The 17,623-nt window shown below is 37.5% G+C and overlaps 1 protein-coding gene across 1 annotated transcript in view; it reads left to right on the top strand.

Moving 5' to 3' along the window:
- The first annotated feature begins 2,971 nt into the window (after window positions 1–2,971).
- Twsg1 (twisted gastrulation BMP signaling modulator 1) overlaps window positions 2,972–17,623 on the top strand; it is a 72,508-nt gene continuing 57,856 nt past the window's right edge. Inside the window, exons 1-2 of the mRNA XM_074070424.1 lie at window positions 2,972–3,234; window positions 4,616–4,775. Of these exons, the coding sequence (XP_073926525.1) occupies window positions 4,653–4,775 (123 nt within the window). The 5' untranslated portion in view covers window positions 2,972–3,234; window positions 4,616–4,652. The remainder of the gene's footprint in view (window positions 3,235–4,615; window positions 4,776–17,623) is intronic.

Here is a 17,623-nt window from a genome sequence, read left to right as displayed (position 1 = left end):
TCCCATCAATGTCACAGTCAAGATTAAATAACTTTTTTCCTCATTACCAAAGTAATACATGCAAGACATGAGAAAATGCAAATGAGCATCATCTACAACAAATAACACTCGGTCTCACTGAGACAATCATGTCAACACCATGATTCTCTTTCTAGATCTTTAAAAATGATGGTACATGCATTAAAAACTTAATCATTCTAAAATATATGTACTACTATAGAATTTCTTTTGTGGTATTGGTGTATTGGGGTTGAATTCAGGGCTTTGTGCTTGTTAGGCAGGTGTTCTACCTCTTGAGTCACCTCTCAGGCCACACTACAACACAATTTTTATAAACTGTGACTATCATTCCATGTTAACAATATTTATCTGCAACACTAGTACAGAAAGTGTGATCTGTGAACCTCTGGGCATCCCAAGACTTTTTCAGAGGTTCATGAGCTCAAAATTACATTTATTTAAATGCTAAAACATTATTTGCCTTCTTACTCTCATCTTCTCACAAGTACACACTACAGTGTTCTAGAGACCACACTATATATAAAATTGCAACAGTTTGAACACCACCACCAACAGGTGTTGGAGAGGATGCAGGGAAAAAGGAACCCTCTTACACTGTTGGTGGGAATGTAAACTAGTACAATCACTCTGGAAAAAAATTTGGAAGCTACTTAAAAAGCTAAACATTGATCTACCATTTGATCATGCAATACCACTCTTGGGGATATACCCAAAAGACTGTGACACAAGTTACTCCAGAGGCACCTGCACACCCATGTTTATTGCGGCACTATTCACAATAGCCAAGTTATGGAAACAGCCAAGATGCCCCACTACTGACGAATGTATCAAGAAAATGTGGTATCTATACACAATGGAATTTTATGCAGCCATGAAGAAGAACGAAATGTTATCACTCGCTGGTAAATGGATGGAATTGGAGAACATCATTCTGAGTGATGTTAGCCTGGCCCAAAAGACCTAAAATCATATGTTCTCCCTCATATGCGGACATTAGATCAAAGGCAAACACAACAAGGGAATTGGACTTTGAGCACATGATAAAAGCGAGAGCATGTAAGGGAGGTGTGAGGATAGGTAACACCTAAAAAATTAGCTAGCATTTGTTGCCCTCAACGCAGAGAAACTAAAGCAGATACCTTAAAAGCAACTGAGGCCAATAGGAGAAGGGGACCAGGAACTAGAGAAAAGGTTAGATCAAAAAGAATTAACCCAGAAGGTAACACACATGCACAGGAAATTAATGTGTTCCTTTCTATTATTGCTTATACTCTCTCTTCAACAAAATTAGAGATAAGGGCAAAATAGTTTCTGCCGGGTATTGAGGGGGTGGAGGAAGAGGGAGGGGGCGGAGGGAGGGGGCGGGGGCAGGGGGGAGAAATGACCCAAGCATTGTATGCACATATGCATAATAAAACAATAAAAATCAAAAAAAAAATAAAATTGCAACAGTTTGAATATAGAAGCAAATATAAAAATAGAACCACCTTTAATTGTTTGACATTAAGGAGAATAACAAAAATCTAAAGCCAACCTATGCTTTCCACTATTTTATTTGTTTTGAAATACATACTTATTTTTCATAAAATGAAATGGGTTCATTGATGTTTTAAAATGAAATAATAATATTTTTTAATTTCCAAAGTATTGATAAATGTAGAACACATAACCAACCTCTTTGGAGTCCTCCATAATATTTTTTTTTTGGTAGTACTGGGGTTTGAACTCAGGGCCTTGTATTTGCTAGGCAGGTGCTCTACCACTTGAGCCAGGCCCCCAGGCCTCCCTCCCAAAATTTTAAGAGCATAAAGGATCTTGACAATCTCAGATCTACTATATCATTTGTTTAACATCCGATTAGACCATTAATCTGTAGTATCCTAATTCCTTTAACCAGATATCCTCATTTAAATCTGTGTTTACTTATTGTACAAAAATGAAATAAAATCAATGATGCAATGCACCCTTCAGCCAATCAGCTATTTCCATTCGTTCTTTCCAGTAAACCAAAGGGAGTGGAAAGCATTTAAGACTTTCTAAAAAGCTTAAGGGTTTTACACTAGATTATCTTTTCAAAGAAAACCCAGGCATGGTGGTTCTATAATTCCGGTTACCGTAGGCATAGGTAAGAGGATCAAAGTCCAACGTGAGCCCTGGGCAAAAACTCTAGACCCTATCTGAAAAACAACCTGAAACCAAAAGGGCTGGATGCGCGGTTGGAGGGGTAGAATGTTTGCCTAGCAAGCCTAAGGCCCTGAGTTCAAATTGCAAGGGTAAAAAAAAGGCTTATTCCTAGGATTGTGGGAAAGAATTTAGTGCAATTCTGGATTGCCTTTATCTACATGCTTACTACTGGTTGATGAGCATCAATTTCCTAAAACACCACATGAAATAGTGCCAAGTGCAGTGTCAGACACTTGCAGGACTCAGCAAATTTTAATGAACTGCTAAACTAAGTCTGGAAATCTCTAGTTTTGGAAAGCCTTACCTAAGGTAGAATTAAGAAACATGAGTTTAAATGAATCTTGCCTCTGAGGTCAAATAAGAAGGGTTCAAGTGTCAGCCCTATTCTATTAACTGCTGTCTCAGCCTCGCATCCCGACAAGGGGTCAATAACTGTACCCTTGAAAGGCTGCTGAGGGTTAATGCAGCCCCTTCCTGAACTTAGTGACTAAGTCATGGAAAGTCTGGTATCCTTGGCTGCTGTTAGCCTCTACACTGCAGGTTAGGGGTACTCGACAAAGGGTCTGAGAGGACTGTCAGCTGGAGCTTAAGATAAAATTAACCAAGAGGTCGCAGACACGGGCGGAAGCCGGCGGGAGGCGAGCCGACTCACACACAGCCAAGTGCCTCTGCAGGGAGTAAGAGTGGGAGCGGTGGGCGTGGCCTTCAGGGTACGCGCCCGGATCTCCCCGAGGTGGGCGTGGCGTGAGGGGGGGCGGTGCTTTGGCGGGCGCTTTCTGGCGGAAGCTGGTGGCGGCAGAACCTGGGCGAGGGCTGAGGGGAGGCAGGAGTGGTATCGCAGGAGTGGTATCGCAGGAGTGGTATCGCAGGAGGGCGGCTGGCGGCCTGTCTCCGGTGCCTCCGGCTCGCGGGCGCTGCGCGCAGGGCACGGTGGAAGGTGCGGCCTGCCTCGCTTGCACTGCCGCCGCGGCGAGCCCCGGGCTTGGCCGGCCGCGTGGGGACCAGAGAACTCGCGGCGCCGCGGCCACGGTGAGCGAGTGGGCCCCAGCGGGCGGTCGGCCGGGGCGGGGCGGGGCGGGCTCCGCGGGGCTGAGAAGCCTGGTTCTGGGGCGCGGAGGACCGGGGACGGAGGGGGTGGGGGGGCTTCGCGGAACTTCGACTCCGCCGGGCTCCGCGGGCTCCGCAGCCTCCGCAGCCCACTGCAGGCCCAGGTGCTGGCCCTGGGCCCGGCTCGGCTCCGCGGGGTGCACAAAGGACCGCCTCCTTAGGGGAGGGGGACGTGGGGCCGGGCGTCTCCGTCTCCGTCCCTGTCCCTGTCCCTGTCCCGGAAGCCAGGGTGGACTCCAGCCGGCCCCGGGAGGTTTTTCCTGGAAGGTGTGGGAGTAAGACAAAACGTTGAACCCCTCAGAAGACAAGGGAAAAAAAGATGGGCGGTTCCCCGGTTTTAGGGGCAGTAGGAGGAAAGAGAGGTTTGGACATAACATTTTTCACACAAATATGTGCTGGAAATCTGGAAGCCCCCCCAAGCCTCTTTAGTATGTGGGGCTAAATGAGTGAGAAAATTGGGTTACTAACGGTCTTTCGGGAACGTTTTGAGTGTTTCAAAATTGAGTCATACCCCATTCAGAGCCCTTTATTCCAGTCATTTTTTGACTCCATAATACTGAGCAGTCCTTACAGACCCGTTCTTTTACCCCTCTTACAGCAATATATTTTAGGGTATAAACACCACCCCTCCCAGCCCATGTATTTTTTAAGGTTTAATCGCCTTGTTGGCTGTTTAGCTCAGAATTTATGCTGGCCTTTTATCTTTTTCTTACAAAGTCTTAATTTTGAGGAACTGGTGGTACTAACAGAATTAAAAGAATAACTTCACATTTATCCAGAGTTGTTAATACAATTAATAATTTACTGCCCCCTTTGTTATTTGTTCAACTGTTTAAGGAATGACTGGACTCCTCTCCTTTCTTTAGATTGCTTTATTCTGTTAAGAGACAAAATAAGATAATCATTAAAATAACTTCCACATCCAGATTTGGAAGATCCATAAGATTTAAAAGATTGGGATGGGGTTGTAGCTCAGGGTTCAATCCACAACATATCTCTCCTCCCCTCCCTCCCTTCTCCTCACCTCTCCCCCCAACCCCCCCAATTTAAAAAGTGACTTTCAGGTTACTGAGGGCTTAGAATGTTGACTTTTACAGTCCCCATTTCTGGGTAGATTCAGTAATTAGATCTTTGAAGGTGACCATTGATAGCTTAATATTTCAGTGTTTAAGTAATCTTTCACTAAGATCCCTTAGTTTTTTAACACAAACTGTGAGACTTGGTTTATGTTTGGTGTTCCTTTTTGTGTTTGTTTTTACCCTACCACTGCCTTCTAAAGTTTTCTATTTGTTTATTTGTTTAGCTTCCTGGGATTTACTGATTGGCTTCTTTGAAGAATCATGAAGTCATACTGTGTTGTTGTGCTTACTCTAGCCTTCCTGATATTCCTGATGTGGCTCCCTGTGTCACTGAGCTGTAACAAAGCACTCTGTGCTAGTGATGTGAGCAAGTGCCTCATTCAGGTAGGTTCATTAATGCTAAAATAGAAAAGATACATAATGTAGAGACACAGAAAGCAAGTATGTAAGAATATGGAGTAAGGCCCAAGTATTAGGTTAGGGCCTGAGTCACTGAACCATGCACTCTAGATTTTTACTCTTGTAATTCTCTTGCATATAAGCAAGTAGGGTTCAAGAAGTATAATATCCTGCTTTATAAGCATGCTATTAGAAGGTGCTGAGCACTCTATTCTAGTCATCAAGACAAGCCTGCTAACAGCTACCACCAGAAAACAAAACAAAAAAACACCTGGACATGGTGGCGCATGCCTGTCATCCCAGCTAAGTGAGAAGCATAAGTAGAAGGATTGCAGACCAGGCCAGCCAGGGCATAAACATGAGACCGTATTTGAAAAATAACTAAAAGCAAAAAGGCATGGCTCAAGTGGTACAGCACCTGCCTACCAAGCACAAGGCCCTGAGTTCAAACCCTAATATTGCCAAAAAAAAAACAATAAGGAAAATGTAATCAGTCCCCCAATTGTGACTATACAGTATATAAGATTCAAATATAATTAAAATTAGTGATTATTTGGTGCCAGGCACTGCTCTAGGTACTTCATGCTTAACCCTCAGTGCCCCACAGATTTGATGCAACCCATCAGAAGTCATGCCAAAAGTAGAAAATTTTGAGGTCAGTAGTCACAGAGACAAGAAACTAATCTCTTTGCTTTCTTTTATTTCTTTTATTCATATGTGCATACAATGTTTGGGTCATTTCTCCTCCCTTCCCCCGCCCCCTCCCTCTTCCTGCCTACCCCCTTGCTACCAGGCAGAAACTATTTTGCCCTTATTTCTCATTTTGTTGAAGAGAGAGTATAAGCAATAATAGGAAGGACCAAAGGTTTTTGCTAGTTGAGATAAGGATAGCTATACAGGGAGTCTACTTGCATTGCTTTCCTGTACATGTGTGTTACCTTCTACATAAATTCTTCTTGAGCTAACCTTTTCTGTAGTTCCTGGTCCCCTTCTCCTATTGGCCTCTGTCAGTTTAAAATTTCTGCATTTGTTCCTTTGCATTGGGGACATCAAATGCTATCGTGGTTTTTTTGGATTTCTTGCCTATCCTCATACCTCCCTTGTGTGCTCTCGCTTTATCATGTGATCAAAGTCCAATCCCCTTGTGTGTTTGCCCTTGATCTAATGTCCACATATGAGGGAGAACATACGATTTTTGGTCTTCTGGGCCAGGCTAACCTCACTCAGAATGATGTTCTCCAATTCCATCCATTTACCACTGAATGATAACATTTCGTTCTTCTTCATGGATGTCTTTGCTTTCTGTGACATTAAGTGTGGCCACCATTGTTAGGTTTACATGATCCTGAGACTGTTTACAGCTCCAACAAATTCCCTTTTTTGATTTCCAGAAGAAATGCACTATTCTTAATACTTGATTTTACTGTCTCATTGCTTAAAAAAAGAAAATAAAAATTTAAAAGTGAAGAGTGGTGATATTAATCTTTTCCTTTTATGTCAGGAATCAAGGAACAGTGTGTAGTTGATGGAATAGAAAGGTTTAAATATATTGTAGCAATTGAAAGCATGACCAAGAGATAAAACAGTGATATAACTGCTACAAGATGGGGTGAGAAAGTAAGTGAGCTATGTCCTTATCTATTATAGCAGAAAGGTAGTTTCACACATGTAATATCTAGAATTAATACATTAAGAAATAGTAGTAAAAGCTTATTATTTAGTGAAATGGCAAAAACCACTAATAGAAGTAAAAACAGAAGCAGTTAATACATTAAATAAGCAGTTTATAGAAGCAATTAGTACATTCTCCCTACTTCTGTTACCTATGTTTATAGGCGTGTGCCACCATACCCAGCAACATTTTTTTTTGGTGCTACTGAGGTTTGAACTCAGGACCTTGCTCTCCCCTTGAGCCACCCTTCAGCCCAACACTTGTGTTTTTTTTTTTTTTTTTGATTATAGCTAGCTCAGTCAGTGTGAAATAATTATGAATTGCATTTCTCATGGCTAATGATGTTGAGCATCTTTGCATGTGCTTATTGATCATTTGTATATCTTTGCAGAAATATGTATCAGAACTCTGCCAGTTTTTAATTAGGCTTGTCTTTATTGTTGAGTTGTAAGAGTTCTTTATATTCTGAATATAAGTCCCTTATATATATGATTTTCAGATATTTTCCCAAATTCTGTTGGGTTGTCTTTTCACCTTTCTTTGGTATCGCAAAAGTTTATTTATTTATTTGTTTAGTTTTTGCAGTACTGTGGAATGAACTTGATCTTACACTGAAAAATTTTAATTTTGATGAAGTATTGTGTACCTGTCTTTAGTTGCTTGTGTTTTGGTTGTCTGTCTAAGAAATCATTAGATAACCAGAGCCATAAAAATTTACCCTATATTTTCTTCCAAGAAAAAGTAGATCTTCCATTTAGGTCTATGATCCATTTGCAGCTTGGTTTTTGTGAATGTTGTGAGTAGAGATCCAACTCCATTCTTTTGTACATGGATATCTGGTTGTCCCAGCACCATTATATTGCCATCCTGTTCAAATCATTTGCTCACAAATGTAAGGGTTTGTTTATGAATTTTTGTGGGGGAAAGATCTATAGTTTTCAAGAGATTCTCAGAGTGGTTGATGACTCTGAAAAGGTTAAAGATTGCTGTAGCTTTGCTTTCCATCTGAGCATACCGAGTCCTCCTTTCATGATCAAGAGAGCACAGTCATGTTGACATTTTAGGTGAGAGTAATAATAGCTTTTCTCTTTGAATTTGCCAAGGAGCATATAAAGAAATGACTAATGTAAGGTCAGAGATTAAGTACATTAAGACAGACAAAGATGCAATGCTATAGAAGTTTAAAGAACAATATTGCTTCCCCCTTAGAGAATTTAGAGTTTTTGTTAGTTTAGTTTAGTTTGGACAACATCTGTAGTGCTGAAGTGATGTACTGTGAGGATAAGTTAGAATATTTGTTTATATTGAGCCATCTACACTCATGAAATAACTAAATATGAAAAATTTCCTTGGATGCTGAGTTATGTAAATATTTTTTACCAACATGGTTACAAGGCAATACAGTAATTCCTGCCACTCCTACTAGTTGCTATGCATAAGGGTGGTCCCTATGTAAATATTTTGTGCTTTTGGGAAAGAAAGCTAACTTTAAACATCAAAAAAGTAAAATTGTTGTCTTGGTATATACTTCCTTTGTTCATATAATGAATGGTTTTAACTGTCCTGTTTGTGGAAAAATATTGGTAATATAGGATTTTGGTTTTAACAAAATCATTACTATTTTACTGCTTTTATTAAAAAAAAAAAAACCCTTAAAATTTTAGATAAATGTTTTGTTTACCATGGTGTGTTAGCTTCCTGACACTATGACAAAATCCTGAGATAACTTAAGGAGGAAAGGTTATTTTGGCTTACAGTTCAGACATTTCAGGTCATGGCTGCCCTGTTGCTTTGGGAATGTGAGATGGGAAGGGATTTATTTACTTTTTGGTGGCTGGGAAGCAAAAGGAAACCAAAAGAGGTGGGGAGTCCCAATATCCCCTTCAAAGGCATTCCCTCAGTGACCTTACTTCTTTCCACTAGGCCCCATCTCCTGATGGTTCCAATATTTCTCAGTGGCACATATGGGCCTTTGAGGGTGGCATTCACATCCAAACCCAGACATCTCAAGACCCATTTTGTGTTAAGAATGGAAAATGCTCATTGATTTGTGAATACTTTTGGCTAATATTAATGGCCATATTTAGGATAATAGGAGCATTATATTCATGAAAATATCCAAACTTAGGTTTAGAGGTCCTTGCTGCATCATTTTAGTACCTTACTGGTTATCTGAAAATTTATTTGGTACTTTTATGTGCTAAACTAATGATCTGTTTTTTATTATAAAACTTAATATAGTTATTAAATAAATTATAATTTTTTTGAAACCCATTAGAATTTTTCTTTCTTTCATACTGGGGATTGAACCCAAGACCCATACTCCCATACTTAAGGCTTTTTGTATATATTGTTTTTGAGGTAGGTTCTAGGTAATTTTGCTAAGGCTAGTCTCTGAATTTGTGATCCTCCTGCCTTCACAGTAGCTGCAATTACATGTGTGTCCATCCATGTCTGCCCCCAAATACTTTCTTTTAATAAATCTACCTTTTAAAACTATATTTTGTCTTAAGTCAAAAATACAAGTACATGTAACTTTAAAGTTTATATTTATTGATTGATTGATTGATGGGACTGGGGTTTGAACTTGGGTTTCTGCTTGCAAAGCAGGCACTCTCAGACTTTGCTGGGGCTAGCCTCAAATCTCCATGCTCCCAATTTCAGGCTTCCAAGTAGCTAGGATTACAGGCATGAGCCACCAATGCCTGTCAAGATTTTATTTATTAATTTAGGGATAGAGTCTCCCTATATAGTCTAGGCTGGCTTGCAACTTGGATCCTCTTGCCTCAGCCTCTCTGGTACTGGAATTAACAGCATGTGCCACCATGCCTAACTCTTAAAGCTTTTTTTTTTTTTTTTTGGTGGGACTGGGATTTGAACTCAGTTAAAGCTTTCTAATTACAATAAACAAATTAACTTTGTCTTCCTTTTTCCCTTAATGCAAATTAGATTCTACATAAGACTCTCTTCATTTATCTTGACTTGGTATCATACTAGTAATATTTTGGCTCACAATAGAAAATGTTTTCTTTTGTGAACATTATTTTTCTATATGTTTTTTGCTCTTCATAACATTTTCCTGCTCTTAAAAGTTGTGCCTCTAACCCATTTTGTCCTGTTTTGCTTCAGTTAACATCCCATGAAAATCTTTAAAATTAATGTCCAAAGGTAATGTTAGGCCTATGTAATTTCTCTCTCTCTCTCTCTCTCTCTCTGTTTCTCCCTCCTTCCCTCCCTCCCTCTCCTTCCTTTCCTTCCTTACTTCTTTCCTTTCTTTCTTTGGTTTAAGCTCAGGACTTCATGCTAGGCCTATGTAATTTAAAGGAGGACTAAGCCATTGTTTCCTTCCAAATGTTTAATGTGTCTGTAATACCTGCTAAAATGTTTTAAATACAGATTAAAAGATACTCTTACTGACTGTTTTACCTACTGAATTACTAACATAAAAATGAGGACTTCATTGGGACACTTGAAAATGTTCAAACTTACTAACAGAGGAAGAATAGTAAAATAGCCCCCGTTACTCAGTGTTGGCAGTAATCAATATATAACCAATCTCATGTGTACCTACCTCTAGATAGCCCCAGCTGGATAATTTTAAAGAAATGCATGAGGCATTTTATTTTATTTTTTGGTGGTATTGGAGTTTGAACTCAGGGCCTTGCACTTGCTATGCAGGCAGGCACTTGAGCCACTTTAGCAACCCTGCATGAGGCATTTTAAGTAAAGAAGATTACATACATTATTAAATTTTTGTTACTAGGTTTATATAAAAAAAGTGTGCCAAAGATGTATTTCGGTAGTTCATGGTATTCAGGAACAAAAATAAATTCTGTTTTCAGTATTGATTCACTTAAGTTCATGTTATTTTGGGGGCAAAAGTTTACCTATCAATAGAAACTGTTGTGTACTAGGGATTGAACTCAGGGCCTTCCTCTTGCTATGCAAGTGCTCTATCATTGGAGCCAAGACCTGAGTGTCCTTTTTTTTTTAAGTTTTTTTTTTTTTCCGGATAGGGTCTGTGCTAACTTTGCCCTGGGCTGGTCTTTGACAACATCCTCCTACTTCCTTCTTTGTAGTAACTGAGATTACAGAAATGAGCCACCACACCCAGTTTGTTTTTGAGGTAGGGTCTTGCTAACTTTTTGCCAGATCTGGCCTCGAACTGCCATCTTTTTTTTCTGCATTCTGGCCAATCAGAATTTATGAGGAACAACATGATAATAGATTGGTTAATATTTCTGTTCTGAGATTGAAGATTTGTGTGATATCCTCCTCAAATAATATTAATATGTCAAAACATTTGTTTTAACCTAATCTAATTATAATTGTGTTCATTCCCTTGAATAAGGGAATAATTATTTGAGGATGTCTTATTTTTAAATGCCCATTTGACCAAGTAAAGGTTGTAAAAATACTGTCAGCATAGGTATAATCTAGTGCTGTGTATAATGTAATGACTGATGCTTACACAATGTACATTTACTTAATTAGATTAGTAATTACATTCCTGTTTGTTTTAGATCAAGATATAAATACTTAAGAGTTTGCTTCATTTAATATTTAAGAACCTCAGCTTGTGTTTTTGAATGTCTTATTTTTTATTGTACAAACATTAGTTAAGCTAGATCGTAAGTCTATACAAATAAATGTTTATTTGCCATCATAAAAATATTTTCTACTGAAAACTTCAGAAAATACATAGAAGTAGAAAAAGGAGAATAAATCATTTATAGTCCTGTTATCCAAGTACAGACTATTCTTGCTATTTTGGCATAGTCTGTCCTATGTCTTTATGTTTATTTATTTATTTTTTGGCAATCAGGGTTTGAACTCAGGGTTTGAACATCACTTGAGCTATGCCCCAAGCCTTTTTTGGTTTTTTGGTTTAGTTATTTTTCAGATAGGATCTTCAGTTTTTGCCGGGGCTGCCAGGACCGTGACCATCCTACTTATGCCTCCCTCCTACTGCTAAGTAGCTGGGATAACAGGCATGGGTGCCATCATATCCAAGGCTTTGGTTGAGATGGGGGGGTGGGTCTCACTAACTTTTTGCCCAGGCTATCCTGGAACCCTAGTCCTTCTCATTTCTATCTCCCAAGTAGCTGGTATTTACAGATAAGAGCTAATATACCCAGTTTGTCAGATGCCTTTTAACAATTATATATGCAAACTTTTGTGTTGTGTTTTTTGGCAGCCATGTTTTATGTTTCTTTGTTTTTGGGCTCTTTTGTTGTTGCAGTACTGGGGTTTGAACTTGGGGCCGACACCTTGAGCCACTCCACTAGCCCTTTCTTGTGATGGGTTTTTTCAAGATAGGGTCTCAAGAACTATTTGCCCGTGTCGGCTCTGAACCATGATTTTCCTGATCTTTGCTCCTAAGTAGCTAGGATTACTGCCGTGAGCCACTGGTGCCTGGCTTTATGTTTCTTTGTAAAAGAAAAGTATTTGTTTAGAAAAGCTCTGTTTTAGCTTAAAAGTCAAATAGAGAAATGTGTTTCCAGATTTAGAACTATCTTCTGCTTTGCTTTCTTAATATCAACTTGCATTTAGATAAGCTTTGTATTTGCCAGTTCAGGTTTATTTTAAACAATGCTAGTGGGAGAAACCACAGTGTGCCATACTAGATTTTCAAAATGAAAGAAAGTATTTCCTAATCTCCCAAAGCATTTTTTTTAATTTGATACAGGGTCTCACTGTGTATCCAGGCTGGCCTTGAACTTGATGTTCACTGTCAGGAGGCATAAGTAGGAGGTTCATGGTCCTGGCAGCCCTGGCAAAAACTGAAGATCCTATCTGAAAAATAACTAAACCAAAAACCAAAAAGGGCCTGGGGCATAGCCCTCACCATCTCAAGTTATGCCACCTCTGGGCAGAACCTGCTCCAGATTTTCATTTGATTTAAGCTTTTTAAGCAGCTTGCCAAGTACTCTCTAAACACTCCTGCTGGTCAATAGAGAACAGTGTTAACAGTATACATTTCACTATTCCATTTAGTGTAAGTTTTCAGTAGTTGCCATTATAAAATTATCAAACATTGTGATCACCAAACTTTAAGAACATGTAGGCCATTACTTCACACATGGATTATATGTCTTATTCCATGTTACACTGCTTCTAACATGCAAGAGAAGTGCTGGTAGAAAAAATCCTTGAGTTGGAAGACCTGGTGTCAAAGCAGCAGCTGTGTGATCTCAGCAAGCACTAAACCACTCCTTCTCAGTCTTTTCTTGTGCACAGTGAGGAACAACCACACTGTCTTTGAGTCTTTAAGACTGAAGCAGATGATACAAGCATTGACTAGTTGAATCAGTGAAAGGATTAAGCAACTCTTAGCCAGTGATACCTATTTCACCTTTATACACAAGACTAAACTTGGGAAATAGCACTAGTAATTATATTCTGGTACCAAGAGTGAATGATGTCTTTGATTAAATGACCTAAAGGATTATCTGAGTTTAATTATGGGGCTCATTGTCTCTGAGAATAATAACTATAATTATTGAAATGCTAATGAATGAGAAATAAACTTTGTGTTTCTTATTCCAATGTTCAGAAAACAGGAATATCTACAATCATGGATAACTAATCCCAGTTACTTACTAATTAAATGATGTTATATAAATTTCACTGCTTCATTTAAAAAATGAGAATAATAACTTCCTTGATTGGGGTTGTTTTTGGTGGTGCTGCGTTTCCAGCTCAGGGCCTCCCTCTTGCTAGGCAGTTACTCTGTCACTTAAATCATGCCCACAGCCCTTGATTGATGCTTTGTGAGATTCATAATAATACATCTAAAACACTAGTACAGTGCCTGTTAGTGTTAAACAGAACTCACTTAAGAACTTTTGTAGGAGGTGGTGGCAGTAAATAATTGGAAGCTTTGGGTCAGTCCTTATTTTGGACTTTTGTGAATTTTATGTTTGGTTTGACCACATGTTCTATTCAACTGAGCAGTACCCAAGTGTAGTCTTAGTGAGGTTGGTAAACTATATAAATAACCCAGCCCAAAGAAAATCCTAAATTTCAATTCACGTGTTTTGCGTTTAAGAAGTAAAGACTCTGAAATATAGTAACAGTAAAATGAAAGCTGGCAAAGTTTGGGCGTTGGTAATAAAGAATGAGAAAGTTGACAATGTGTGGAAGAGATTAAGAATTTAATGATTATTTCTGAATTTTTGGCACATAGGATGTACTATTATGCAGCTATTAAATTATGTGGACAGACTTATATAATAGTGAAATGCTTATTTTTTTAGTTTAGGATAGTATGAAATCATTACTTTGTTATAAATGCATGGAAATTTAACAAAGTGGGAGGAATTTAGGTGTTATTCTCCCTTTCTATTCTAGTATTTTCCAAAGTCATTTATAATTAAAAAAAGTTTTAAAATTTTTGGTAAAACATTTCTTTATATTTTGACTTTTACATTTCTGACTATAGAAAACTCATTTTTGTTTCATAACTGAAGTAGCTAAAGGTAAAATGTTTAAAAAGTGACCCAAAAAAAAGATTCTGCTTGATTTAAATGGGGTAGTTTTTTTGTACTTCTGTAATACTTACTTAAAAAACAGTTACTTTTTGAGGGTTTTAAAAAATGTATTTACAATACTTGAGTGCAGAACATTTTACATTTTTTTAAAATTTAGAAACATTCATCCTAACCAGTTTGCTTAATGTCAAAAAAACTGAAGTATTCTTTTCCAAATATGTTTATGACCAGACATTGTTCCATAATGCTATGTTTAGAGACATGCAAAGTGAATAGAATAGACCAAATTATTTGACTTACTTGGGTATCCTTCATAATTATTTACAGTGGAAATCCATTGTTTCAATTTGTTTCTTGCTTTGAAAATAATAGTCATAAATCAAATAATTTCCATATACTTTTGCTCTCTTGATTTGCAGTGATACTTCTGCTATTCTTTTTTTTTTTTTCTCCCCCCTGCCCCCACCCCCTCCCTTACCACCCACTCCACCCCCTCCCGCTCCCCCCCTCAATACCCAGCAGAAACTATTACTTCTGCTATTCTAAATGTCATCTTATTGCTGATGGAGTAGCTCAAGCTGTAAGAGCCCCTGCCAATCAAACATGAGGCCCTGAGTTCAAACCCTAGTGCTGCCAAAAAAAAACCCAAAAAAACAAAAAACAAAACCAGACTCATCTACTAAACTTGCTTAGATAGTATTTTAGTTCTGAAAAGTGAGAAGTGTGTTTTTGGAAATAGAACAGGCACAAATGGTCTCTGAAAGATTGGTTTTAGAATCTCCTTCTAGTTCTCATTCTCCTAAAATGAATGCTAACACAAATTATGATGAATAGGAAGTGTTAGATATACTTGGAGACTGACTTACTCAAATTACTAAAATTTATGTTATTAAATTTTTGTGTAAGCTAGCCTGGGTTATGTAGTGAGTAGCCTGGTCACATAGTGAGGCTCTGTCTCAAGAAAAAAATTGTTTATGTTTTATGAAGACAAATATTTTTTTCTGTAGTATGGTGGAAAGAAAGAAAAATATGAACTAAGATATTATTGTTTGTCATCCAACCAGTTTTGGCAGTAGTATTTACCACAAAGTCTGGATTTTTGTCTTTCTGTTTTGTTTTGTTTTTTTGAGACAGGATCTCTCTATGTAGCAGAGGCTGGCGTGGACCTGAGATTCTCCTGCTTCAGCCTGCCAGGTGCTGGGATTATAGATGTGGGCCTATAATAAATAGTACTGTAATAGAACTTTTCTTTAAGTCATTTACTTGTGTCTCTCTTTTTTAAGGTTTTCACTGTTGTCTACTACTAAATTATAAATAGATAAGCACATCATTGCTATGTATTCTCCTATTACAATGACAGGCAAAAGTACAGCACAGGTGTCTATGAAGACGATGTGGAAGACATTTGATCTACAGGGCTAGATAACCCAGGCAAACTCAAGCAACTTTTAAATAGGCTACTAGTTTTAACTTTCCATTAGTTCTGCAGTAATCTCACCGTATCACCCACCCTTTGTCAATCAAATTTAAAACACCTCACAAATACCTGACAATAAAAGGCATAATAAATACTTTAAAAATTGATTTCTCTAACGGATACTATTAACTTGACATTTGTTTTAAGATTATTTAGCAGTAGTAATTCGCTTAATAAGCTACAGTTTGGAAACTGCATAAAAAAGGGAGACACTATATATTTTTAAATCAATTCTAATTTATTTCTCTCAACAAAGTTGTCTTAAATAACAATGTAAATTAACAACTAAGGGGGTGAAGGAATATTTCCTATGTGTAATGTAAATTAAAATTTAAAAGAAGCTTTATTTATTTTATTTTATTTTTTTATTGTTTATTTTTTCTCTTTTTTATTAGCATACATTAATTGTAAAAAGGAGGTTTTACTGTGACATTTACATACATGAACATAGCATATGTTCTGTGGTCAAATTCTCACTCCTTCTTTACCCTTTCATATCTCCCTCTTCAATTTATAAATAAGTTTTAATTGTTTTATTATTTTACTTTCATACATAGCTATGAAATACATTGATCGTAATCAATCCGCTTAACCATCTCCTTTCACACATACCTGTTCCACTCTTCCCAACATGCAAGCTGTCCCCCAATATTATACTCATGCCATTTTTTTCAAGATCTAAATTCCCCATGTGAGAGAGAATGTGTGGTTTTTGTCTTTCTCAGTCATGCCTATTTCACTTAACATGATGATTTCCAGTTCCATTTATTTTCCTGAAAAACACACAATTTCACTCTTCTTTATGGCTTAATAATACTTCATTCTGTATCTATACATTTTCTTTATCCATTTATCAGTTCATGGAAATCTAGGCTGGTTCTTAATTTTACTATTGTGAATAGTGCTATAATAAACACGACATGCAGGTATCTCTATCATATGCAGACTTGCATTCCTTTGAATGTATGCCCAGGAGTGGTATTGCTGGATCATATGTTAGTTCTACTTTTAGTGTTTTGAGGAACCTCCAAACTGATTTCCATAGTGTCTGCACTAATTTATATTCCCACCAACAATGTATAAGGGATCCTTTCCCCCACATTCTCACCAAAGTTTGTTTTATATTTTCTTGATGGTAGCCATTCTGACTGGGGTGTGATGGAGTCTTGGTGTCATTTTAATTTCCATAAGAAGCTTTATTTTTTGTAACTAAGTGACAACTTTTATAAAACTAAAAGCCAAAAAACATCATCATCCTTAACGCTAATGATTTTTTTTTTAAAAAAAATTGGTATTCATAGAATATTCTCTTGCTCCAAAGACAGGACAAGCGGGTTTTTATGGAGTTAAAATAAATTACAAACTGTATATCTTCGGCAAATTTAGTTTTCTAAGTATTCAGCTATGCTTGAGTTTTTGTAGTGTTTTACTTTGTTTTATTTTGTAGTGATGGGGATAGAGCCCAGGGTCTTGAACATGCTAAGTACACACTCTGTGTGGTGCACGTTACACTGTCACTGTATGCCTAGTCTAACTGACTGTCTGAAACATAGGAAGACAGGCTGAGTATATAGAATTTTACAGAAGTAGCATATTATAACTCACATGTATTATTCACAAGACATACATTAAACTAATTAGAAAACAGCATAAGTATTGACTCTTGAAAATGCTACAGAATAGGGGAGTTTTGGAGGGAGAAAAGGAATTAAAATCAGTGTTCAAAAAATGTCACGTTACAATGGTGGACTATAGTCTAAAATGTAATGAGATGAATTTAAAAGGGACAAATACTATATCCTATTTAAAATTTTGAGAAACAGGTTACATAACACTAGTTAATTTTTTAAAACGTACTGGCATTGGGTTTTACATTTAAAAAAAATCTTTCTGAAATTGTTGAAATAGTTTGAAAATAGCAGTTACGGACAGTATATTTGTACTCAAAAAAAAAAAAAAAACTGTAGGCTATCTTAATCTTAAAAAGGAAGTATCTAGGTTCAAGGAGGCAACAGACTTGCTCTGCTTTTTGGTAATTACATTTTACCCTAAAGGGTTATGATAATTGTGATGATGAAGACAATGATAATGATTATGATCACCATAGTTTCAGCTAAGAAGAAAACTAATCGTCAGGACTGGGATTTATGCTCAGTGGTAGAGCACTCAAGAATGCTCAAGAACCTGAGTT

Source organism: Castor canadensis, chromosome 4 (assembly GCF_047511655.1).
Source record: "Castor canadensis chromosome 4, mCasCan1.hap1v2, whole genome shotgun sequence".
In the NCBI taxonomy this organism is placed as follows: Eukaryota; Metazoa; Chordata; class Mammalia; order Rodentia; family Castoridae; genus Castor; species Castor canadensis.
This window is presented reverse-complemented; position numbering and strand designations above follow the sequence as displayed.